This window comes from Bos mutus, chromosome 2, assembly GCF_027580195.1.
Source record: "Bos mutus isolate GX-2022 chromosome 2, NWIPB_WYAK_1.1, whole genome shotgun sequence".
NCBI lineage: Eukaryota > Metazoa > Chordata > Mammalia > Artiodactyla > Bovidae > Bos > Bos mutus.
The window spans coordinates 7,745,825-7,771,941 of NC_091618.1; the positions used below are offsets into that span (position 1 = coordinate 7,745,825).

At 47.4% G+C, this 26,117-nt stretch overlaps 1 protein-coding gene across 1 annotated transcript in view; it reads left to right on the forward strand.

Annotated features, from left to right (window-relative positions):
- NCMAP (non-compact myelin associated protein) overlaps window positions 1–26,117 on the forward strand; it is a 48,171-nt gene that overhangs the window by 18,487 nt on the left and 3,567 nt on the right. The window contains 2 exon segments of the mRNA XM_070383090.1: window positions 19,290–19,380; window positions 21,369–21,453. Of these exon segments, the coding sequence (XP_070239191.1) occupies window positions 19,299–19,380; window positions 21,369–21,453 (167 nt within the window). The 5' untranslated portion in view covers window positions 19,290–19,298.

The window sequence follows — 26,117 nt, forward strand, 5'->3', positions numbered from 1 at the left end:
CAGTGACATTTCCTGCCACGGGGAACTCTGGGAGAGACTAGATTCTGTGAATCGCTGGGGCATGACAGAGCCCAAGACACTGTCCAGGCCCTCAAGAGGGGGAAGGCAGACATATAATGGTGATGGTGGTGACCACAGTGGCTAATTGAGTGCGGATGTGAACCCAGTGGTCCGACTCCAGAACCTTTGTTATAACACCCTGCACCATTTGGCCAACAGGCCATCATCTTATTTTCCTTTTGTTTTTTTACATTTTGGCTGCCCTGGGTCTTTGTTGTGGCACAAGGGCTTAGTTGCCCTGAAGCATGTGGGATCTTTTTTTTTAATTAATTAATTTATTTAATTGGAGGATAATTACTTTACAATACTATGATGGTTTTTGCCATACATCGACATGAATCAGCCATGGATGCACATGTGTCCCCCCATCCTGAGCCTCCCCCCCACCTCCCTCCCCACCCCATCCCTCTGGGTTGTCCCAGAGCGCCGGTTTTGAGTGCCCAGATTCATGCATCGAACTTGCACTGGTCATCTATGTTACATGTGGTAATGTACATGTTTCAATGCTATTCTCTCAAATCATCCCACCCTTGCCTTCTCCTACAGGGTCCACAAGTCTGTTCCTTAACATCTGTGTTTCTTTTGTTGCCTTGCATATAGGATTGTCATTACTGTCTTTCTAAATTCCGTATGTATGCATTAATATACAGTATTTGTGTTCCTCTTTCTGACTTCACTCTGCATAATAGGCTCCAGTTTCATCCACCCCATTAGAACTGACTCAAATGTGTTCCTTTATAGCTGAGTAATATTGCATTGTGTATATGTACCACAACTTCCTCATCCATTGATGGACATCTGGGTTGCTTCCATGTCCTGGCTATTGTAAACAGTGCCGCAGTGAACACTGGGGTACATGTGTCTCTTTCAATTCTGGTTTCCTCAGTGTGTGTGCCCAGCAGGGGGATTGCTGGGCCATATGGCAGTTCTGTTCCCAGTTTTTTAAGGAATCGCCACTCTGTTTTCCATAGTGGCTGTACCAGTTTGCATTCCCGCATGTGGGATCTTAATTCCCAGATCAGGGATGGAACCCAAGTCCCCTGCATTGGAAGGTGGATTCTTGACCACCAGGAAAGTCCCATCTTCATTATCTAAGTGCCTACTAAGTGCCAAGGACTGTACTAGGCACTGGGATGTCATCTCTGAACAACAAAGACAAGTGCCTGCTCTCACAGATCTTAGGGTCTGGAGGGTTGGATGGGTCACAAATGAGATAGTTTCTGCTGGTGGTTGATCTAAGAAGGTTAAAGAGGGTAAATGAGACAGTTCCAGGGGTTGGGGGAAGGGGGCATCTTAGAGTGATGACGTTTAAACTGACACAATGGTAAAAGTGCACAGTCACGGTTAATAGTTCAGAACCCCAGCAGGGACTGGGGGTAGGAGTGAACAAACTGCATGAGGTAATTCTTTTTTAACCGAAACATTTGACTTAAGTGCTTAAAGTGTTGGAAGGTTTGGGTTTTGAAGTATAAATAGGAATTCACCAGGTAGACAGGATTAAGAAGTCATTTTACAGAAAAAATATGAGCAGCAGCAAGTAACCCTATGGGATATATGTGTGTATTGTTCAGTCATTCAGTTGTGTCAGTCTTTGCAATCCCATGGACTGCAACATGCCAGGCTTCTCTGTCCTTCACCATCTCCCAGAGCTTGCTCAAACTCACGTCCCTTGAGTCAGTGATGCCATCCAATCATCTCATCCTCTGTGGTCTCCTTGTCTTCCTGCCTTCAATCTTTCCCAGCATCAGGGTCTTTTCTAATGAGTCAACTCTTCGAATCAGGTATTGGAGTTCAGCTTGGAACTACTGTTGTATAGTTGAAAGTTGTATTGTTGAAAGTATTGGAGCTTCAGCTGCAGCATCAGTCCTTCCAATGGATATTCAGGGTTGATTTCCTTTAGGATTGACTTGTTTGAGCTCCTTGCAGTCCAAGGAACTCTCAGTAGTGTGTAGGATACAAGTATAGTTCATAAGCTCCATGTGAGCAAATGCCAGGCCTATATTCTTTCCTCATTGCCTCTAGTGTTTAGCATATGGTGAGTCGGACATGACTGAAACGACTTAGCAGCAGCAGCACTGAATGAATACATGCATGAAGAAATGAACAAATGGGGACTCCCCTGGTGGTCCACTGGTTAAGACTCACATTTTCACTGCCAAGGTCCCAGGTTCAATCCCTGGTTGGGGAACTAACAACCAATGTGGCATCGCCAAAGAAAGAAGGAAAAAAAAGGAGCCAATGAATAAGCTAATGTGGGTAGGAGAGGCAGCAAAGAAAGGACAGAATATAAATAAGTGTAGTTCAGTACATTATGAGCCACATACGTAATTTTAAATGTGGCCACATTAAAAAAGTAAAAAGAAACAGATTAAATTTTGATAATATATTTTATTTGACCCAATATATGCGAAGGGCCTATGACTCACTGGGGAAGACTGAAGGCAAAAGGAGAAAGGGGTGACAGAGGATGAGATGGTTAGATAGCATCACCGACTCAATGGACATGAATTTGCGCAAACTCCGGGAGATGGTGAAGGACAGGGGAGCCTGGTGTACTGCAGTCCGTGGGGTCCGAAGCGTGGGACACGAGTTAGCGACTGAACAGCAACAACAATCCCAGTATTAGCAAACGTCTAATCAATATTTTTTTTAACTTACTAAGATAAGCAAGATATAAATTACTTAGCTCTTTTATTATGTGCTAAAGTCTTTGATGTCCCACGGGTATGTTACACATATAACACATCTCAATTCAGACCGGCCACATTTCAAGGACTCCACAGCCGCCTGAAGCCAGTGGCTACCACATGTCTGAGCACGGGTCTACATGCTGAGGGGTTTGGACTTCATTCATCTTAGCTGGTGAGATGTCACTCAAGGTCTAAGCAGAGGTGACCAGAGTCAGATTTGTTTCTAGAAAGCTTGCTCTCTGGGGTGGCCGTGAAGCTGATGATTTTTTCTTTTATCCTGGTTGTACTATGTGGCATGTAGGATCTCAGTTCCTTGACCAGGGATCAAACCCGTGCCCCCTGCATTGGGAGCAAAGAGTCTTAACCCCTGGACAGCCAGGGAAGTCCCTAGCTGATGGTTTTTGAGTGGAGTGAGCCCTCTCCAACCTGTCCGCTCTGGGTAGAAAGGTCACACTCAGGGCGTACCCCATTCCCCTGGCTGCCGTGTGACTGGGTGGAGACAGGCGCCCTGCTCCCAGCAGAAATCTCCCTCCTCTGGCGAACGTCAGAGCCGGAGCCCCCAGCCTGCAATCCTCCTCGGTGACTCTGAGCTCCTCTTTCAGGGGCGGTGCTCCCTGAACACACGGGATCTGCCTCGGTGTGTGCGGAAACAGGTGCGGCCCTCCACAGTTCAGAGAAAATAAAGTGCCTACAGGCGTGTCTGGCAGTAGCCCTGCCTGGCTGAGTTTCTTGCCGGCTCAAGAAATCAACACAGAGGCAAAAGCTGGCACGCTGGCCCTGCCTCCTTCCCCTGCTCTGCCCACCACCCCCAGGAGGTGTCCCTGGCACACTCAACCCCTGACACACCTCTCACACCCTTCCTGGCACTGCTCTCCTGCTCATTTTCATATTTTCTTGGACCCCAGGCTCACACTGCCTTGCCACGTTCTGCACACCCTCCAAGCCTCTTCCCTGTTCCCGTTGAGTCTTCACAGATGGCGGGGTAGGTACCGGGAGGCCCCTGGTTTGGGAAGTTGAAGACTGGATGCTTACCCTGCTCTGTGACTTTGGGTGAATTGCTTGACGTCTCTGAGCCTCAGTTTCCTTGGGTATCAAGCAGAATGGGTGTGACGAGGGGTAAAGGAGATCATGAATGTGAAGCCCCAAGTACAGTGCTAGACACAGCTGCTGCTGCTGCTGCTAAGTCGCTTCAGTCGTGTCTGACTCTGTGCGACCCCATAGATGGCAGCCCACCAGGCTCCCCCGTCCCTGGGATTCTCCAGGCAAGAACACTGGAGTGGGTTGCCATTTCCTTCTCCAATGCATGAAAGCGAATAGTGAAAGTGAAGTCATTCAGTCGCGCCCGACTCTTAGCGACCCCATAGACTGCAGCCTACCAGGCTCCTCCATCCATGGGATTTTCCAGGCAAGAGTACTGGATGGGTTGCCATTGCTTTCTCCGGCTAGACACAGTTCAGTTCAGTTCAGTTCAGTTCAGTCGCTCAGTCGTGTCCGACTCTTTGCGACCCCATGAATCGCAGCACACCAGGCCTCCCTGTCCATCACCAACTCCTGGAGTTCACTCAGACTCACGTCCATCGAGTCAGTGATGCCATCTAGCCATCTCATCCTCTGTTGTCCCCTTCTCCTCCTGCCCCCAATCCCTCCCAGCATCAGAGTCTTTTCCAATGAGTCAACACAGAGGTGGTCCCAAAAGGGACGAGTGGTGATTGTGAGTGTTAAGTGCCCATCACCCCAACCCCAGCTCCTTGAAAGCCAGGCTGACCTACACACCCAGGGCCTCTGGACTCTCCCTGCTGCCACACCTGCTGAGCTCCTGGGACCCGACAGCCATGGGCAACAAGGCTCATATTGCTTTGAAACAAAGATAATGGCAAAAACAAACGTCCACAGGCTCAGCTCTGGGGGGTGGGGGGTAGGCGTCAGTGACCCACTAGAGCTGCTTCAGAGATGGCACTGGGGGCCCTTCCTGGGACAGGGCAGCCCGGCCAGGACCCTGACCCAATACCAGGCCGACTTACCCACTGGGCAGAGCAGATACAAGGCCATCTAAATGTTTTAATTTCTTTTAAAATCGGGAGGGGGGTGGGAATCCATTTTAGGGTGGAAACAGCCTGCAAAAGCTACACCGCAGCCCTGACCACATCTTCATTCATTCAACCGCATATCCTGGGCAGGGTACTTCCTGTTGGTTCTTATTTGATCCTTATGATCTTGTCTGGCGGCACACATATCATTTTTCTCCCTGAGATGAGGAAGATGAGGCTCCTGGAGGGTAAATAAGTTGCCTCCAACTTAGATGTGACAGAGGTGGGATTTGAACCCAGGTCCCCTGAGTCCAAATGCTTTTCTTCCCTAGACCACGCCCTTTGCAAGTTCATCATCTTATTTGATTTACAGCATAAGGTGGGATAATCAGTCCCAAGTTTTTGGGGGTTTTTTTGACTGCACCATTCAGCTTATGGGATCTTAGTTCCCTGATCAGGGATCAAACCCACACCCTCAGCAGTGAAAGTGTAGACGCCTCACCACTGGACTGCCAGGGAATTTTCAACCCCATTTTATTTTCTAAGATTTTTTTTAATGTTGACCATTTTTAAAGTCTTTATTGAATGTGTTACAATATTGCTTCTGTTTTATGTTCTGTTTTTTGTCCACAAGTCATGAGGGATCTTAGTTCCTCTACCGGGCATCCAACCCACACCCCCACCAGAGAAGTCATCTGACCCCATATGAAAGCGGAGGAAACTGAGGCCTGAGGCGAAGGGGACCCCTTGCTCACCGGGTCCTTTCCTCGTAGTCAGTGAGGGTGGGGAACAAGCCCCCGCTCCCACGCCCCTCCCTACGTACGGCCCCTGTCTGGTCCAAAGCCCTTTCCTGCACCCCCCACGGTGCCCACCCGCTGCCCTCACTGTGGGCACCCTGTCCACGTGGCTCGCCTGCCTTTCTTCCCGCCTCCCTCTTCCTGTCCAGTTTCCCAGCCCTTAGAGGAGCTGCCGACATCCCACCTCCTACCAAAGCTGCCACCTGAGAGGGAGGGAGAGGAGAGCACGAAGGTTCAGATGCAAACCTGGGTCCCCCAGACAAACGCCCCTCTGTATCTTGGGGCCCGTGGTGACTGGCTGCGGGCCAGCGCTCCCTGCGGGCGGGCGGCTTGAATGGCCAGGATTGTTCCCGCACCTCCTGTCCCTGTCTGCTGCCCAGCGCCTGCCAGGCCCCCCCCGCACAGACAGGAAAGGGGAGGGCCGTTCCTTCTGGAATGGAAGGTGTGGGAGGCAGGCGAGCCGTGGGGAGGGTGTGGGGGGTGCTGTGTCCTGAACCAAACTGGGGAGGCAGGAGAGTCGCAGGATGGAGGGAGCGTGAGAGGGAAGTCACCGTCCCAGCCTGAGCTCTCTGCAGGAGAGCAAACTGAGGTGCAGACAGGACAGGTGACTTGCCCAAGGTCGCACAGCACGGCAGTAACAGAGGTAAGACTCGAACCCTGGACGCCTAACTTCCAGCCCAGGGTCCCTGCCCTCCCACGTCAGGCCTCACGCTGGGGTTTGGGTGGTGAGCCTGCTGAGCCGGTGAGGTGGTGAGCGCCATAGGCTGGGACACTGAGCTGCAAAGGAAGAACGTCAGGTAGCGGCTGCACAGCACCAGGTTTCCTCTCGTTCTGTAGTCACGTGCAGATGCTGCAGACAGCGTTCATCCTTAACTCCTTCATGACAAAGACTCGGAGGTTAGCCAAGCCCTTGCAAAAGGTGGAGGAGAGACCATGCATCAAAGGCAGACCTCTGAAAAGTCAACATCAGGGATAACCTCAGATGATTGGATTTTGTAGGACGGCACTGGCCTGGGTTCTTAAATAAGCAGCAGCTAGCTAGGGGCATTGGAGGTCAGGGCACCTGGTTCTGAAGAGACTTGGGTTTGGTTTCTTCTCTGCACTCCCAAGCCCAATTTATTTTCCTTCAGAGGTTCACAGTGGCCTGCCCACGGTCTACACACTGTTACATCTCTGTGTTCTTGCTTCAGTGGCAGCAATGAAAAGTAACTCAGAAGCCTCAGTTGGTGTGTTTTAGAAACGTGGCAGTTACCAGGCAGGGTGGCTGAGGGCAAAGCTGAGGGGGGAACACTGGTCCAGGTGGGACTTAAGTGCACTCACCGGCCAGGGTTCCTTCGGGTTGTCTTTGGTTCTTGCTATTGTTGTTACTGATCTTGTCTTGAACGAATCAGAAAGGAGTTCTGGAAAGAGTACCCAGTGAACGACCAACGCACCTTCCTGTCTGTGTGCCCTGGGCCCCTCGCTGGCCCCTAGCTTTCTCGTTTGTCAGGAGAGTTTTCAGAGTGGCTTCCACCAAATCCACTGATCATGGGCGCTGCCTCCTAGGATCACCACAGAAGGTGTGGGGAATCAGGGAAAGAAACCTTGTGGGAAGAGGAGTGGAAGGGAGGTGCCTTTTGGAGGAGCTGGATTTTCCATCATAAGTTCATCCCCCAAACTCTCCCGCAGAAGAGTGGATCTCCTTTCACTCTGAACAAACACATAGAAAATCGACCAGTTTCACTTTTTTCTTGACTGGCAGAATTCTCCTGCACCTCCCTCCTCCTCCTAGTCAGACTGGCTACCCCTGGCATCATCCGGGCGCCCCCTGGTCCCTGGGTCCTTTGAGTGTCTCATGCAGTTCACGCCTCTGCCTTCACGGGGCAAATCCTCCAGGAAAAGGTGCATGAGGCGGGCTGGATTTTTTGTGTGAAGCTTCTTCTGCCCCTAAATGTTGTTCTTCTACCCTTCCACTCAATATTTAGTTTGGCTTCTGTCCACTTCTAGGCTGGAGATAATTTTCCCTTAGAATTTTGGAGAGTTAGCTCAGAGCTTCAGGACTGCTGCTGTCAAATCCATGGACATTCATCTGAGTGTTGGTTCATCTGGTTTCATCTGAGTGTTGATCCTTTTCTGGATATTTGACCTTGCTATTTTTTATAATTGATAGATGTGTGGGACATTCTCTTTACACCCTGCATTCTGGGAGGTAATGATGATGAGCCCCGTTGTGCGTCTTTTTTATTCACTTTTCTGGTGAGTCCACAGTCTTCTCATTCTGAAAATTCATGTCATTCATTTCCGGGAAATTTCCAGGTATTCTTTGGTAATTGCTTCCCCTTGATTTTTGTTCCACTTAATCACTTCTGACATTCTTATCATTAGAATGTTGGACCTCCTGGAGTAATTTGTTTTTGCCTCTCTTCTCTCTCAGTCTTTTTTGGTTCCACTTTATGAGACATTTCCTCAGCTGTCTTCAAATGCTTCTATTGAACTTTTACTTTTGTCATATTTTAAATTCCTAGCACTCTTTCTTGTTCTTAGAATATTCTTTTCTTATAGTATTCTGTTCTTGAGCCTCAGTCTCTTCCCCAGACCGGGGATCGAACCTGTGTCCCCAGCATTGGCAGGTGGATTCCTATCCACTGCTCCACCAGGAAAGTCCAAATTTGTGTTATAAGTTGTAATTTTGTTATGGCAGCCGTAGGAAACAAGCATCCTAGCTCCGCTATATACTAGCACTGAGACCCTGGATGGGTCACTTAACCTTTCTGAACCTCAGGGCTTTTTTATCTGGAAAATAGTGATAATGTAAGTGAGAAGATACATACAAGTGTTTAGCGTGGTAACTGACACATGGTAGTCACTTGCTAAATGACAGCTGCTGTGTTTGTGGCCACCACCATCATCACCCTCATCCTTGATGTTACCGGTGGTCTACCCACAGATGTCAGTACAGATGGGACCTTTCCTGTTTGTCTAGACCTTTTTGAATAGAAAGGCTAGGAAGCTGTTATGAGACAAGCCTATAGCTCTCCTCCAGTAGTTCTCAGCCAGGGGCGATTTTGCCTCCCAGAAGACACTGGAAAACGTCTGGAGACATTTTTTGTTGTCGTAGGTGGAGGATGCTACTGGCATCTGGTTGTAAAGGCCAGTCCCACAATGCACAAGATGCCTCCACAACAAAGAATGCTGTGGCCCAAGGGTACACAGTGCCAAGGCTGAGAAACCCTGCCATTCTCTGAGTTCTGTGGTACCTCCTGGGCTCAAAGTATCAACACGTAGTGTATCGCTGTTCGCACTGTTTGCGACGCCAGTTGTCTCGCTGTATCTCACTTACGCGAATGGTTCGTTGAACCCGGTAGACAAGGTGCAAGCGGGGAAGCTGGAGGAAAACTCAAGGAGCTGTAGGAATTGCTGATGGGTTTATTCTCTCCTGGCTGGCACCGCGGCCGTAGCAGCACACACGCTACATTCTCTTTTCTCCTGGCTGACCCCACGGACACAGCTGAGTCACCGCCGTTTTCTAGGCGGAGCTCACGCAGGCCTACTGCACAAAGTAGCACGTGACCAAGTATCTCGTGATGCGCATGCGCAGTGCTTTAATACGCTCAGCTGTTACACAGTCATTATTTACAAAACGTGGGGTGAGAGAGCCTGAACATGCCATCTTGGCTAATTTCCTCTCTCCCCCCACGTAGTAAAAATACTAAGAGTCCTGCCCCAGCAGGGCCACTGACCCTCTGAGTAGCCCCAGAAAAATCGCTTACCTCCTGGAAGACTAGGCAGCCACTCCAGTTTGGAAGTAGATCTGAATTTGAGATTGAGCATCTCACTCATTTGCTCTAAGACTTTAGGCAAGTCCCTTAACCTCTCTGAGCCTCCATTCCTTTTCAGGAGAGTGGAGATAAAAGACCCACCTTGTCATGTTGATTAAGTGAGAAAACACGTGAATGCATAGCACCTGACACTTCATTAGCATCCCCTTAAATGTTAGTTTCCTTTCCTTCCTGATCAGAATGTTGGGGTCGAATTATTTTCCTCTGACATATTCACATAGAGCCATCAACTCTTTACCCTTGTGCCTTTTTTCCCTTGGGGACAGTGGGACACCTGGAGATTTATATAGAAACTCAGGTATATTTGAGAACCCTTGGAAGTTGGGTCCTTGGCTTGAGCCCAAAGACTGAGGGGTAAATGGAAGGCATAGGTCACATTCCGGCTCTCAGTCAGTCTCAACCAGGACGCCCACTGGTCTCCTCCTCCCACTGACTCCTGGCACACCCTATGCCTCCCATTTGGCACCAGGCATAAGTCCGCCTTGTGACCACTCTCGTCTGGGATTTCCATCTGTAACTTTGTACATGGAACTTAGACTTGCAGGTCTTGGGTGGGAAGCTCCTTGCGGCATCTTTCTATATAATGTGGGCCACAAAAATCAGAAACACAGGATGTTCAAGCCTGAAATTGACAGGTGGGTAAAAAAAACTTAATAGATGTGGTAAACCTAGAACCCAGACTTCCAGATCTACAGGCCACTGCCTTTTCCAAAGGACTTCAATATGATGTTAATCAGCTACCTCTCTATGATCAAGGCTGGACCAGGCAAGAGGGGGATAACCCCCCACTAACTACTGGTAGAAGGAAATTTTCTTAAAAGAAATATTCTCATCCTCTTTGCCTGAGCTGTAGAGACATGATCCCCATGGCCCCTCTTTGAATCATCTCAGAGCTGTGTACATGGTGGGTGCTGGGTGAATGAATGACGGAAAGTGGACAGAACAGGTGGGAGAATGAGTGTGTGCACAGTGGGTGGGGGGGTGGGTGGATGAGTGGATGGGAGGATGGAAGAGTAGATGGATAAATGGAACAAGAAATGGGCTTCCTAATTTCTGAGAACCAACAGCAAGGAACATATTCAGTATGTAATTGTGGGGGGCGGGGACCTAAATTCAAGGTAGCATTATGCCAACTCAGCCTCACCTTTGGGACCTCTGACACACAAGGGGACAGAGCCAAGTACAGGCAGAGCAATTAGAGTGGGGGGAGATGATATGGAACCCAACAGGAATGGAGGGTGTAGGAGGGAGCCAGTCTGGATTCAGGCAGACTGGGATCACCATATACTCAACAAAGCATTTGGAGGTTCCTATAACACCAGGCTATGGTAATTTAGGTTTAAAGTCTCCTCTGTGTTGGAAACAATTAAATCATACTAAGGATAATCAGTCTAGTAACACTAGAAAACTGGGCTATGTGCCTTATAGACAGTGTTGCCAATATATAATTTCCCTGGAAGATAAGATTCTACAGAGTAGACTAAGTCAGATGACCTGAGATATACTGGGCTACATCTAATAGAAGCTCTTAACTTAAGTCTTACTTGTGATTTTACTAATACTGCTGGCTATGTTATTTGTTGCAGAAGGAAATGGTAACCCGCTCCAGTATCCTTGCCTGAAAAGTCTCATGGACAGAGGAGCCTGGTGGGCTGCAGTCCATGGGGTCGCAAAGAGCTGGGCACAACTGAGCGACTAACACTTACGAACTTACTAAAGGGTCCAATATGCAGTCTGCTGCCATGTCAAACCCCTCTGTAGAGTTCTCCTCGTTTTATTACAGTCCCAACTACCTTCCAGGAAGGATTCCTGCCTTCCATCCTGACTTGTACACACTGTCTTCCCTCATCCAATATCCCCCGAGTCGATAGCTACAAAGAAAGATGAGCTTTAGGAAGACACAGGTTCTTGAGATCAGCTATGAATGGCTGGTCCATACCCTAGAACCACAGGTTGGAAAGGCCGTTAGACATCGTCTCCAAATTAGGCCATTTTGCAGGTGGGAAAATCAAGGTCTAGGCAAGACGATGACTTTCCAAAGTGTTATGGCAAGTGAGTAACAAAAGGAAACCATGTCTCCTGATTCTCACCCCAGGTTAAGAATTCTTTAATGCTTTTTCCCGGCACGCCCAGCAGCCCCCAGGCCCTACCAGTCCTATTAGGACTTTTGCCTGCTTGGGGTTGGTTTCACTCTTTCCTCTGTCTCTGCCCTCGGTGGAGATGGAGGAGAAGGTCAGTGTTCTGGATGTTCTGCTGAGTCTCTCCTCAGATCCCCTCCTTGGGATATCAGCCTTTACAGTCTGGCTCCCTGACTTCTTTGTTCATACTTGAACTCGACCAAGCGCAGCAAACACTACATCAGGTGGAGAACTGGGGGCTCCAAGAAGAGCAGGGGGAACACAGACTGGGAGACAGGAGGGGAAAGAGAAGAGGAGCTAGGATGAGCGTTCACCAATCACCCACCATCCAGCAGGCACTGTTCATTGTTCCGTTGCTCAGTATCTGACTCTCTGCAACCCCATGGACTGCAGCACACCAGGCTTCCCTGTCCTTCACTATCTCCTGGAGTTTGCTCAAAGTCATGTCCATGGAGTCAGTGATGCCATCCAACCAACTCATCCTCTGTCACCCCCTTCTCCTCCTGCAGGCACTGTGCTGGGCAGTTATAACATCTCATTTATTCTCAGAACCCCACAAGATAGGGAATGTTTTATAAATGAGACTGTTTTTCCTGTTTTATAAATAAGAATGCTGAGGCCTAGAGAAGTGGCTTGGCTTGTAGAGCTGGTCAGCAGGGATCCCAAGATTAAAACCCAGGACTCCCTGACCCCAAAGCCCCTGCCAGGTCCGGAGCTCCCAGACCACGTGCTTTGTCACAGTAACATCAAGAGTTCTCGAACCACCAGCAGGAGCTGGAGTTTCTCTCCTAAGGGCCCAATCAACAAGGTCAAGGCTAACAGGAATCAGTGCAAAGTCCTGCACATAAGTTCAAAAAGACAATTGCATAAGAGTGTCCTGGAGGTCTGGTTACTAGACCGCAGCTCATCATAGGATCATCACCAAGTGTAATACAGCTGTCATTGCCTTCTAGTTCCAAAGGACTCTGAGTGTAGAAAGTCCTAGGCTTTGACAGAACATAAACAAGCACAAGATAAATGAAGAAAAGGTTTGGGGGTGGTGTCTCAGCAGGGTGTGTGGAGCAGTGGGCTGTGGCTGCCTGAAAAGCTAAGGAGCTATTTGTTTGCATTAATCCAGTGTAATATCAATAGTTTTGTGCCCAGTCCCTGTGCTAAATGTATCACATGTTTTATCTCATTTAATTCTCACATGACCCCGTGGAGTCTATAATTCTTGTTTTAGATCAGAAAACTAAGAAGTGAAGAAAGTTGACCAAGGTCACGCAGCTAGTAAATAACTGAATTCAAGCTCAGGTCTGATCACTGTCAAGAAAAATGTCATTCTGGACAGTTCAGGTCCCCTTTGGAGTCAAGCATCCGCTTTGGGGTATTTTATTTAAGGAAGATACTGACACATAGAGAAATGAGGAACCTATTCATGAGGGGTACTAAAGACTGTTTGAAGAAGCTGAGAATATTTATCCTGGAGAATAAAATCCTCAGAGAACATATAGTTGCTGTTTTCAAGAGCAGAAAGCATCTCGACTTAGAAACAGGTTGGATTCATGGGACATTTGTACGTGCTCAGTCATGTCTAACACTTTGCAACCCCATGGACTATAAGCCACCAGGCTCCTCTGCCCATGGAATTTTCCAGGCCACAATACCGGGGCAGGCAACCATTTCTTATGCCAGGGGATCTATCAAACCCAGGGACTGAGGCCCCCGTCACCTGCATTGGCAGGCGAGTCTTTGCCACTGAGCCACCTGGGAAGCCCAACTGGACGTCTACCGATCATTTGTTGGTTAAGGTCAGAGGGGCACACTATAGCCGACTGCTGTTGCCGCCTACTGGTAGAAGGTGAAAATGACATGCTGATTTCAGCTACCATCACTGTTCCATTCATAGAACTTTAACTTTTTGTACGTGTAAGGGCTTTTAAACATGACCATTGTCATGTGTAAGAGGTAATATAGGTTACTTCTGTGGGAAGAGAATTAGGACCAATGGGTTAAAATCACAAGGGAAGAGATTTTGGTTCCAAAATGAAAGTTACTTTTCTGACAATTAAACCATACCACTAACCTAAGGGACAGCTTGGGAGTAGTTAGGTTTTTGTCTGTGGAAGAAACCAAGTCATGCTGAATCTCCCATCTCTCAGATGAATGAGAGAAATCAATCCCAGTGTCTTGGCGGGTCTCAGGCATTCATGGCTTCCCGATTCTGAGTTATAGTTGGCCATTTGGGTAGCGGTCTGCCAGGCTTGATAGCATCTGGGTTTTCTTATCCGGGGAGGAACATCTAGGCTAGGCCAGACAGAGGAGGATACCATGGAGGCAGAGCGGAAGGGAGAGGGATATTCTGGACAGGTGGGGTCTGGCAACATTGATCCTCAAGTTATGACCTTATGGACTTGCCTGGTGGCTCAGACGGTAAAGCGTCTGCCTAAAGTATGGGAGACCTGGGTTCAATCCCTGGGTCGGGAAGAGATTCTGGAGAAGGAAATGGCAACCCACTCCAGTGTTCTTGCCTGGAAAATCCCACGGACGGAGGAGCCTGGTGGGCTACAGTCCATGGGGTTGCAGAGAGTTGGACATGACTGAGCCACTTCACTCACTATGACCTTATACCTGACCAAGGAACAGAAAAGGATGGTTCAGTGAGTAAATGGTCATGACTCTCCATCTCTTTCCAAACTGACCTCCCACATGCAACCATGTGTAAACAACCCTAGGAAACAACAGCTCCTTGTAGATTCTGTAAATATGATTAAGGCTCTGCTGGAGACAAAGGTTCAGAGTATAGGCAAGGTCAGGGACCAGTCTGGGTCAGGGTTAGATCAAGAGCTCTGCCCTCTCTTCCACAGCCTGTGAGGGCCTTCTCATCAAAGCCCTACATTGATTTGGCCCCCAGATGCTGGCCATTGCACCTTGTGCATTGTCTGGGGACCAGTCTAGTGAGAGTTTATGGAGACGGGGCGGTGAAATTAGACAAACCCTAGCTTGAATCCTAGCATAGCTACATATTAGCCTTGTGAAGTTAGATTGATATCTTCTCTGATCTGAGTCTCAGTTTCCCCATCTGTAGAATGGGCACAGTGACTGTATTCTAATCAGACAGATATGAGGATTCAATGAGACCTCTCACATAGATCACTGAGTACAGTGCCTGGGGCACATGGTAAATTATTATTAAATTAACCTCTGTCCATAAAGTTCAGCCTCACCTCCCTGTACACTCCCCCATTTTCTGTGGCCATGGGCCCTGGTCATGGACATACTTGACACTGACATCTCCCTGCTGGACCTCACTTGGTTAGCAAGAATCACAGGGGCCCCACACATGAAAACACCCACACCCTTGGCTATCAACACTCCACCACCCTCCCTCCCACCTTCTCTGATGTGGTAGGAACAGAGATGTAATTGAGAGCCCTTGGCCCTTAGATGAGGCAAGATATGCTCTGGGATTACTCATTCTTCTCTCAGAAAGAGGAGCAGCTGGGCCCATCCAAAAGGGAGTCCCTCCTGGAACCCGGCACCCAGGAGGTCACCCTGAAAGGCCTGCGGAGGAGCCTGTGCCCTGGTGGCCCTAGACGGCTCCGTCACCGGTCAGTATGTGTCTGTGTGCACGTGTGCGGGTTCCTGCAGTGACTGGTCTTGAGCCCCTGCCCCCACCCCCGGTGTGTGCCAGGGTCGGGTGGTGCAGAGGGAAGGATACAGGCTTCGAAGTTTGCAGTGCTGGGTTCATTTGCCAAGCCTGCAGCACTCAGGCCATAAAGTCTCAGGGTCCTCGTTTGAAACAAGGGGAAGGAAGACCTAGTTTACATGGCATTTGCTAATGAAATCAGAGGATGGATAAAAATATCTGGCACAGGGTCTTCACACATGGTGGACGCTCAGATGATGGCTTCCGTCAATTCTGTGCTTGTTGGTTTAACGGGGAATGAGTCCACGACAGGGTTTAGTTTATCTAGTGATTATGCCATCTCTCTCTCCTTAGGTGACCCTTGGTCAACGGCCACGTATTTGCCTCTTTTTTCTATTTTTAAAAGGAACTGTGGGTAATTCCCTAGTGGTCTAGTGGTTAGGACTCGGTGCTTTCACTGTCATGGGCCTGGGTTCAATCCCCGACTGGGGAACTTAGATCCTGCAAGCCGCAAGGTGCAGCCAAAAAAAAGGGGGGAAATTGTGAGAAAGCATTACTGGTGAGTGTTCTCAGCTTGATATTGGTGGAGACAGAAGCAGAGAGTTTAGGCAAATGCATATTAAAAGTCTTTATGTGCCAAGATAGCAGTGTGTGTTGCAGGAGGGAGCAGTTCAGCTACTTCTCCCTGGGAGTAGGAGTTGGGGGTGGAAGGTTGGGGAAGACTTTTATTCCATGTTCTCTTGTTGGTCCATACTTGTTTTTATAAAAAGAATTTTTTTTTTTTTCTGTTTTGAGCCCCTGTCTCTAATTAGTTTGGACTTCCCTGGTGGCTCAGATGGTAAAATCGTCTGCCTACAAAGTGGGAGACCTGGGTTCGATCCCTGGGTCAGGAAGATCCCCTGGAGAAGGAAATGGCAACCTACTCCTGTACTCTTGCCTGGAAAATCCCATGGACGGAGGAGCCTGGTAGGCTACAGTCCACGTGGTCGCCAAGAGTCGGACACGACTGAGCGACTTCACTTTCACTTTATCTAATTAGTTCAGCCAATATTCATTAATACCCGCTGAAATCCTAAGGGATACCCCTTATTGAGCACTTAAAAGCACTTTCCATACTTAACCTTGACTTCACTTTCACTTTATCTAATTAGTTCAGCCAATATTCATTAATACCCGCTGAAATCCTAAGGGATACCCCTTATTGAGCACTTAAAAGCACTTTCCATACTTAACCTTGAACCCTCAGTTCCCTTGGGAAAACCTGCCTCCTTTTACAAACAGCAAAGCCAGCTAGGAGAAGTTCAACCACTCACCCAGGTCCTTCCACCCACAAAGGTGAGGAGAGCCAGACTCTTTTTATCTGAAGGAGGCAGAAAGATGTGGGAAAAAAGCCAAAAGCAGTCTCTAACTCAAGGGCCTGACAATGAATGCAGAAAGTTGGCTGCCAGACCCAGAACGGAGGCACGGGCCGTGGCAGTGCATCTTTGCTGAGTGCTGCTGTGGGAGAGCGGAGGGCAGGAGGGTTGATTCCGTCTGGCGGGAAGTCTTCCTGGAGGTGACCGGGCTGAATCTGGAAGCTTCCTTTTGGAGGGGGAGTGGGCAGCAGAGCATGGCTGGCAACCCAGGCCTGTTTAAGGTGGACTGGAGACAGGAATCTCAGCCAGGCCAGAAGGTTGGCCAGTGTGGGGATGTCAGATAGCGCCACAGAGGGGTCCTTCAGGGAGCCTGAGTCATCCAAGTCCTGAGGATCTGGTTCGGGGGAGGAAGGGACAGACAAAGCGGGGCTTGGGTCTGTGACTGAGGCAGGACTTCAAGACTTAAAGGAAGGCAGAGACAGGGAAGGCAGAGCCCATCCTGTGGATCAGCAGGCCCAGCCACACGGGGTCATTCTGTGGTTGAGAATGGGAGGGCTGGCCGGGAACAGGTCGTAGCCACCAGAGCCACCAGCCTGGCTGCAGGTGGCCCCAGTGGAGGGGGTGCTGGCCCCTGTTTCCATCACGAGCTGGCACAGGTAGGAGACCTGGGGCGAGCCAAAGCCTGTAGCCACAGCTCAGAGACAGCAAAGACCGGGAGTGATGTGGGAGGACGGAGTGGCCCATTGTCCCAACGATTTGACAGAGGTTGGTGTGGGGAGCCAGGAGGCTGAAAAGGAGGTTGGAAACAGCCAGTGAAGGGCTTTCACTTCCAGACATTCAGGTGTGGGTACTGGGGAGATGGCTTGTTTTTTGAGCCTGGGAATGCCGTGATCAAACCCAGGGTCTCTCACGCTCACCAGAATGCGAGCTTCTGGAGGCAAGGAGTTGGCCTTTGGGCCAAGTTCCACGTCTCCCTAGCTGGGGGACCATGGTCGAGTCACTCAGCCACACCGAGCCTCAGTTAGTTTCCCAGCAGAAAAATGCAATGATTGAGAGCATTAAATGAGCTGACAGATGCCACATGTGAGGGCACCGCCAGCAGCCTTGTGCAAAGAAGATGCTCTCTTTGCTTGGAGGGTTTTGCGAAAATTCAGCTGCCTCTCACCCCACCCCCAGCCCAAACCATGCCCATCCTTCAAGGCCCATTCAAATTAATCATCTTGAAGTCACTCTTCACAACCCAATAGCTCATCTCACTGACTGCTTATATCATACATCATAGTTAGTTTTTTTAGCTGCTTCCCCCCACCCCCAGCTTACATTGTAAAGATTTTGAAACCGGGAGCAGCATCTCAGGCATTGTTGTAGGGTGGTCAGAGTCTCACTAGCATGGGCAATAGATGCCCTGGGTTCAGTTCTCCTGGGTAACTTGGGGCTCCATGTGGTATGGGGGGCTTCAGTTTCATCAGTAAAATGGCAACAATAACCTTCCTCACACATTCTCCAGAAGATCAATTTAGATACTCGGTGTGAAACATAGTTAGGAGGAGTTGAATAAATATTGTTGAATAAATTGAAACTGCTTTGAAAAATGGAATCTTTAAAAATGTCAAACCTTATTTTTAACTCTCCATTGTTCATTGTTCAGTTGCTAAGTTGTGTCCCACTCTTAGCAACCCCATGGACTGCAGAACACCAGCCTTCCCTGTCCTCCACTATTTCCCAGAGTTTGCTCATGTTCAGATCCATTGAATCGGTGTTGCTATCCAACCATCTCATCCTGCCGGCTTCTCTTTTTATCTTCAGTCTTTCCCAGCATCGGGGTCTTTTCCAATGAGTTGGAACTCCCATGCTGCTGCTGCTGTCGCTAAGCCGTTTCAGTTGTGTCCGACTCTGTGTGACCCCATAGACTGCAGCCCACCAGGCTCCCCCATCCCTGTGATTCTCCAGGAAAGAACACTGGAGTGGGTTGCCATTTCCTTCTCCAATGCATGAAAATGAAAAGTGAAAGTGAAGTGCTCAGCTATGTCTGACTCTTCGAGACCCCATGGACTGCAGCCTACCAGGCTCCTCCGTCCATGGGATTTTCCAGGCAAGAGTACTGGAGTGGGTTGCCGTTGCCTTCTCCGTGGACCCCCATAGTATATAGTAAAAGGCCTGATGTTTACTTGCTGCTAAGAGAAACTTGCCAACAAAGGTCTGTCTAGTCAAGGCTATGGTTTTTCCAGTAGTCATGTATGAATGTGAGAGCTGGACTATAAAGAAAGCTGAGCGCCGAAGAATTGATTCTTTTGAACTGTGGTGTTAGAGAAGACTCTTGAGAGTCCCTTAGACTGCAAGGAGATCCAACCAGTCCATCCTAAAGGAAATCAGTCCTGAATATTCATTGGAAGGACTGATGCTGAAGCTGAAACTCCAACACTTTGGCCACCTGATGCGAAGAGCTGACTCATTGGAAAAGAGCATGATGCCGGGAAAGATTGAAGGTGGGAGGAGAAGGGGACGACAGAGGATGAGATGGCTGGATGGCATCACCAAATCGATAGACCTGAGTTTGAGTAAACTCTGGGAGTTGGTGATGGACAGGGAGGCCTGGCATGCTGTGATTCATGGGGTTGCAAAGAGTCGAACACAACTGAGCAACTGAACTGAACTAACTGAAGAGAAACTACATGCTTAAATATTTTCTCCAGTCACCCAGATGAAGACCAAAAGAGGCATCATACAGGGATTATAAAATAACTGGTTTTAACCAAAATTTCATCTTCCTTCTCAGCACATCGAGATGACCACAGCCACCCCTTTGGGGGGTAACACCATCTTCTCATTGAACATGACCACCAGAGGAGAAGACTTTCTGTACAAGAGTAAGTCAACTTGGCTTGGCGGCCAGGGGATCGAGGGTGGGACAGAGTTTGTCTTTAGCTCCTGGTGTCAAGGTCAAGAGCGTGGCCTCTGCAGACAAAGTGCTTGGGTCTCAATAATGCCATTTGCCAACTGCGTGAACCTGAGCACGTGACTTCACTGCTCTGGGCTCGTTTCATCATCTGTGCTGCTGCTGTTGTTTAGTTGCTAACTCGTGTCTGACTCTTTTGTGACCCCATGGACCATAGCCCGCCAGGCTCCTCTGTCCATGGGATTTCCCAGGGGACAATACTGGAGTGGGTTGCCATTTCCTTCCCCAGGGAATCTTTCTGACCCAAGGATCAAACCCAAGTCTCCTTCATTGGCTGCTGCTGCTGCTAAGTCACTTCAGTCGTGTCCAACTCTGTGTGACCCCATAGACGGCAGCCTACCAGGCTCCCCCGTCCCTGGGATTCTCCAGGCAAGAACACTGGAATGGGTTGCCATTTCCTTCTCCGATGCGTGAAAGTGAAAAGTGAAAGTGAAGTCGCTCAGTTGTGTCCGACTCTTAGCGACCCCATGGACTGCAGCCTACCAGGCTCCTCCGTCCATGGGATTTTCCAGGCAAGAACACTGGAATGGGTTGCCATTTCCTTCTCCAATGCATGAAAGCAAAAAGTGAAAGTGAAGTCGCTCAGTTGTGTCTGACTCCTAGCGACCCCATGGACCACAGCCCACCAGGCTCCTCTGTCCATGGGATTTTCCAGGCAAGAGTACTGGAGTTGGGGTGCCATTGCCTTCTCCAAGGGATATTGATCTTGAACCTAAAATTAGAAATTGACATTAGGATTGGGCGCTGATATTGAAAGTAGAATCTGAGATATTAAGCTACAAGGACATTCATTATAGCTTTGTTTTTAATAGTGTAAAATTGAATGCAACATAAATATCCTCAATAAAGAATTGGCAAATAAATCATGGCCAGCCAACCAATGGAGTACTATACAGCCTTCAAAAGTCATGAAGACAAATATATAGCAATATGATCAAGATATTTTGTTATAAAACAGTTTATGGAACATGGTTCCATTTTTATCAAATGCATATTTTTCCATATTATAAATATTTTCTTAGGATAGACTTTCAGACGTAGGATTATTAAATTATTCAAAAGGTTATGGATATTTAATATGTATATATGCAAAAATATGATCACATTGGTAAATGTATACATATGTAGACTCTCAGTGGTTCTTGGGGCAATGAGGTCTTATCCTCCCCTCCTTTTTGGCTTGTATTTATATTACCAAATTATCTACAGGGGCTTCTCTTGCAGTCCAGTGGTTAAGACTTCACACTTTGAATGCAAAAGCATGGATTCAATCCCTGGCCAGGAAACTAAGATCCTACATGCTGTATGGTACAGTCAAAAAATTATATAAATCTACAAAAATGGCATATTACTTTTGTATTATCAAAAAGAAGCAAGGATGTTTTGTTTCATGCAAGAAGTTTGAAGTTATGTTGGGGATGATAAAAGCAGGACGGACCTTCAGCAGAATTTTGGCAGGTAATGTGCTGAGGGCCCTCACACACACAGCAAGTAGAGGTGCTCTGCCACTCTGGAGCGATTCTCTCCTGGGGTCCGCAGTGAGTGTTCCAGCAGTGAGTGTGGCATTCTGTCCTCTCCTGGACCCAGGGAGGATGCAGGGTGCCACCATATGGGTCCCGCTCCCACCTTCCAAATCCTTCTTTGGACTCCGTTTGCACACTAGCCTGGGCTTCCCTGGTGATTCAGACTGTAAAGAATCTGCCTGCCATGCTGGAGACCCAGGCTCGATCCTTGGGTCGGGAAGATCCTCTGGAGAAGGGAATAGCTACCCACTCCAGTATTCCTGCCTGGAAATCCCCTGGTGTGCTGCAGTCCATGGGGTCACCAAGAGCTGCACATGAGTGAGCAACTAACACTTCCACGGCACACTGGCCATCTCCACTCCTCTCTTCCTCGTAGGTTCTGGAGCCATCATTGCTGCCGTTGTGGTGATTGTCATCATCATATTCACCGTGGTTCTGATCTTGCTGAAGATGTACAACAGGTATGGGACGCCCTGGGCTTTAGAACCATCTGGTCCCCTCAGCGATGCTAGAATGGAAGCTAATGCTTGTGGTTGCCTGTTACGTGCCCAGCAGTATCTTTGAGTTCATTTTCAAATGCTCTTACCTTTTGTGGGTCCTTTTTGGATGTTTATTCTGCTGGAAGAATAAACTTGCCTGGTGGCTTGGACGGTAAAGCGTCTGCCTGCAGTGTGGGAGACCCAGGTTCGATCCCTGGGTCGGGATGATCCCCTGGAGAAGGAAATGGCAACCCACTCCAGTACTCTTGCCTGGAAAATTCCATGAATGGAGAAGCCTGGTAGACTACAATCCATGGGGTCACAAAGTCAGACAACTGAGCGACTGGAAGAACTTCACAGTGACCATAGATTTTTATATTTGGAGAAGTATTTTCGATATACAATAATGATAATGGCTTTTTTTTTTGGCTACCCTGTATGACATACATGATCTTAGCCCAACCAGGGATCAAACCCGTGCCTCCTGCATTGGGAGCGTAGAGTCTTAACCACTGGACTGCCAGGGAAGTCCCATGATAATGATCTTGAGCTCTGTGATAAACTCATGTAATTTACAGATAGGAAAGTGGTGTTTCAATCCTCTTCTGTTGGAGAGCCCTCTGTGAGGTTATACTGAGTGGCCCATGTAAGCGCTTGGTGTGACAAACACTGAAATGTGCATACCTGCAACTTTATTTTCTGGGATCAAATAAGAGGAAATAAAATAATATAAATTGATTGCAAAAAGAATAAATGTTGTGTTATCACCTCTAGTCACAACTTTGCTAGTTGTTCTTTGGAGAGAAGAAATCAAAATAAAAAGACTGCATTCGTTTACATCATAGAAGACCCAGAAGCCATTAAAAAAAAAAAGTTTTTATAGAAATGTATTTATTGATGAGAAAAACTGTTTACAACATATTGTCAAAATTTGCAAGGCAGTAGGTATATCATGATCATATGCATGGGTTGCACACACACACCCAGGAAAAGTTCAAATAATACACAGCAAGGTATTAACAACCGGTACGTCTGCATAATGGAATTTAGAGTAGGTTAGTTGGTAGGTTGGCTTTTGCACGGTCAGGGGGTGCACTTCTTGATTTCTGCATTGTTTTTATAATGACAATGTTATTTGTAAAGGTAGCTAACATATATTGATCTCTTACTATAAGTGAAAGTGAAAGTCGCTCAGTCATGGCCAACTCTTTGCAACCCCATGGACTATACAGTTCATAGAATTCTCCAGGTCAGAATACTGGAGTGGGTAGCCTTTTCCTTCTCCGGGGGATCGTCCCAGCCCAGGGATCGAACCCAGGTCTCCTGTATTGCAGGCGGATTCTTTACCAGCTGAGCCACCAGGGAAGCTTACTATGTGCTGGGACAATTCTAAGCTCCTTACATGTATTAACTCAGTTAGTCTTCATAACAGTGTCAGAAAGTGGGTATTCTATATCCCCAGTTTTGTACTTTTGAAACAGGCAGGGGAAGATTAAGTGACATGTCCAAGTTTCAGTTCAGTTCAGTCGCACAGTCGTGTCTGACTCTTTGCAACCCCATGAATCGCAGCACGCCAGGCCTCCTTGTCCATCACCAACTCCTGGAGTTCACCCAGACTCACATCCATCGAGTCAGTAATGCCATCCAGCCATCTCATCCTCTGTCGTCCCCTTCTCCTCCTGCCCCCAATCCCTCCCAGCATCAGAGTCTTTTCCAATGAGTTAACTCTTCACATGAGGTGGCCAAAGGACTGGAGTTTCAGCTTTGGCATCATTCCTTCCAAAGAAATCCCAGGGCTGACCTCCTTCAGAATGGACTGGTTGGACCTCCTTGCAGTCCAAGGGACTCCCAAGAGTCTTCTCCAACACCACAGTTCAAAAGCATCAATTCTTTGGCGCTCAGCCTTCTTCACAGTCCAACTCTCACATCCATACATGACCACAGGAAAAACCATAGCCTTGACGAGACGGACCTTTGTTGGCAAAGTAATGTCTCTGCTTTTGAATATGCTATCTAGGTTGGTCATAACTTTTCTTCCAAGGAGTAAGCGTCTTTTAATTTCATGGCTGCAGTCACCATTTTCAGTGACTTTGGAGCCCCAAAAAATAAAGTCTGACACTGTTTCCACTGTTTCCCTATCTATTTCCCATGAAGTGGTGGGACCGGATGCCATGATCTTTGTTTTCTGAATGTTGAGCTTTAAGCCAACTTTTTCACTCTCCACTTTCACTTTCATCAAGAAGCTTTTTAGTTTCTCTTCACTTTCTGCCATAAGGGTGGTGTCATCTGTATATCTGAGGTTATTTATATTTCTCCCGGCAATCTTGATTCCAGCTTGTGCTTTTTCCAGCCCAGCATTTACTCAACCCTGATTGATAGAGTTGGGATTCACACTCATCCATCTTGTTTCAGAGAAAATATTCCTACCATTATACATATAATAATAATATTATTATTTCATACGTTATTTTAAAAAATATTTACAATTTGGGTCTATTTCAAACCAAGAAGTGGCATCCAACCCCAAGGTCTACCTATCATTCTTCTCCATCATTGCTGGAACTCTGAGCCCCGTTCTAGGTTGAAATCCAGATGGAGGCTCTGCTCAGCCCATCCTACTTACAATGATGCCTGAGCTGAGAACTGAGAAACCTGGATTCGGTCTTAAGTCTGTCAAAAGCAGTCAAGTTACTGAACCTCTCCATGCCTTGATTTTATCATCTTTAGAGTGGAGATGTCTCTAAATAGACATTGCTCCAGAGAAAACACACGGATGGCCACACTCAACATGACTGAATGTTAGAGAATTGCAAATCAAAGCTATAATGAGGTCGAGTTACAGATATATCAGATATACTTAGGGTTGCCAGTTGGTAAGGAGAGAGGGACAAATTGGAAGATTGGGATTGACATATAAATAGTATTCTATATAAAATAGATACTTAATAAAAACCTACTGTATAGCATAGGGAACTCTGCTCAGTACTCTGTAATACCCTATATATGGGAAAAGAATCTAAAAGAGAGTGGATATATGTATATGTATAGCTGATTCACTTTGCTGTACAGCTAAAATTTATACAATATTATAAGGCAACTATATTCCAATAAAAATTTGAAAAAAAAAAACACCTATAATGAGGTATCACCTCATACTGATCATTATAGTTCAGTGGTCCCATTTGTGTTTTTGAATATTTTTAATTAAAAGTACTTTTAAGAAAAAATAGCAATTTCCCTTTAAAAATGTGGTGGCCCAGTATCACGTGGTGTTGCTTCCTCCAGGCACTGTAAGTTAAACCATACACAGATTAAATTGGACAATAGAAACATGTTCAGTGTGTGGAATGAAAAAATACACATATATTTTTTGGAAAAAAAATTTTTAATCTGCAAATAATAAATGCTGGAGAGGGTGTGGAGAAAAGGGAACCCTCCTGCACTGTGGGTGGGAATGCAAATGGTACAGCCACTGTGGAGAACAATACAGAGATTTCTTAAAAATCTTAAAATGAGAGTAACCATGCGTGAGTGCTAAGTTGCTTCAGTTGTGTCCAGCTCTTTGCAACCCCATGAACTATAGCCCACCAGGCTCCTCTGTCCATAGGATTCTCCAGGCAAGAATACTGGAGTGGGTTGCCATTTCCATCTGTTCAGTTCAGTCGCTCAAGTCATGTCCAACTCTCTGCGACCCCACAGACTGCAGCACACCAGGCTTCCCTGTCCACCACCAAATCCTGGAGCTTGCTCAAACTCATGTCCATCGAGTCAGTGAATCCATCCAACCATCTCATCCTCTGTCATCCCTTTCTCCTCCTGCCTTCAATCTTTCCCAGCATCAGGGTCTTTTCCAATGAGTCAGTTCTTCACATCAAGTGGCCAAACTATTGGAGTTTCAGCTTCAGCATCAGTCCTTCTGATGAGTATTCAGGGCTGATGTTCATATGAACTAGCAGTTCCACTCCCGGGCATATATACAGAGAAAAACCATACTTCAAAAAGGTACATGCACCCCAATGTTCATAGCAGCACTACTTAACAATAGCGAGACATGCAAACAGCCTAAATGTCCATCAACAGATGAATAGATAAAGAAGATATGGTATGCATACAGGATGGAATACTACTCATCCATGAAAAAGAATGAAATAATGCTATTTGCAGGACATGAATGCACCTAGAGGTTATCATACTAAGTGAAGTAAGTCAGAAAAAGACAAATATCATATGATATAATTTATTTAAGGACTTCCCTATAGCTCAAACGGTAAAGAATCTGCTTGCAATGGAGGAGACCAGAGTTCGATCCCTGGGTCAGGAAGATCCTCTGGAGAAGGGAATGCCAATCCAATCCAGTATTCTTGCCTGGCGAATCCCATGGACAGAGGAGCCTGGCGGGCTACAGTCCATGGGGTCACAAAGAGTCGGACACGACTGAATGACTAACACACACATCATTTGCATATGGGATCTAAAATCTGATACAAATGAACTTATTTATAAAACAGAAACAGAGGCTTTCCCTAAGTGTGGCTTAAGATACCACACTTCCAACGCAGGGTGTGCATGTCTGATCCCTGGTCAGGGATTCTTTTTGGCAGTGTGGCCAAAAATGAAATAAGTAAATAAGATAAAACTGAAACAGA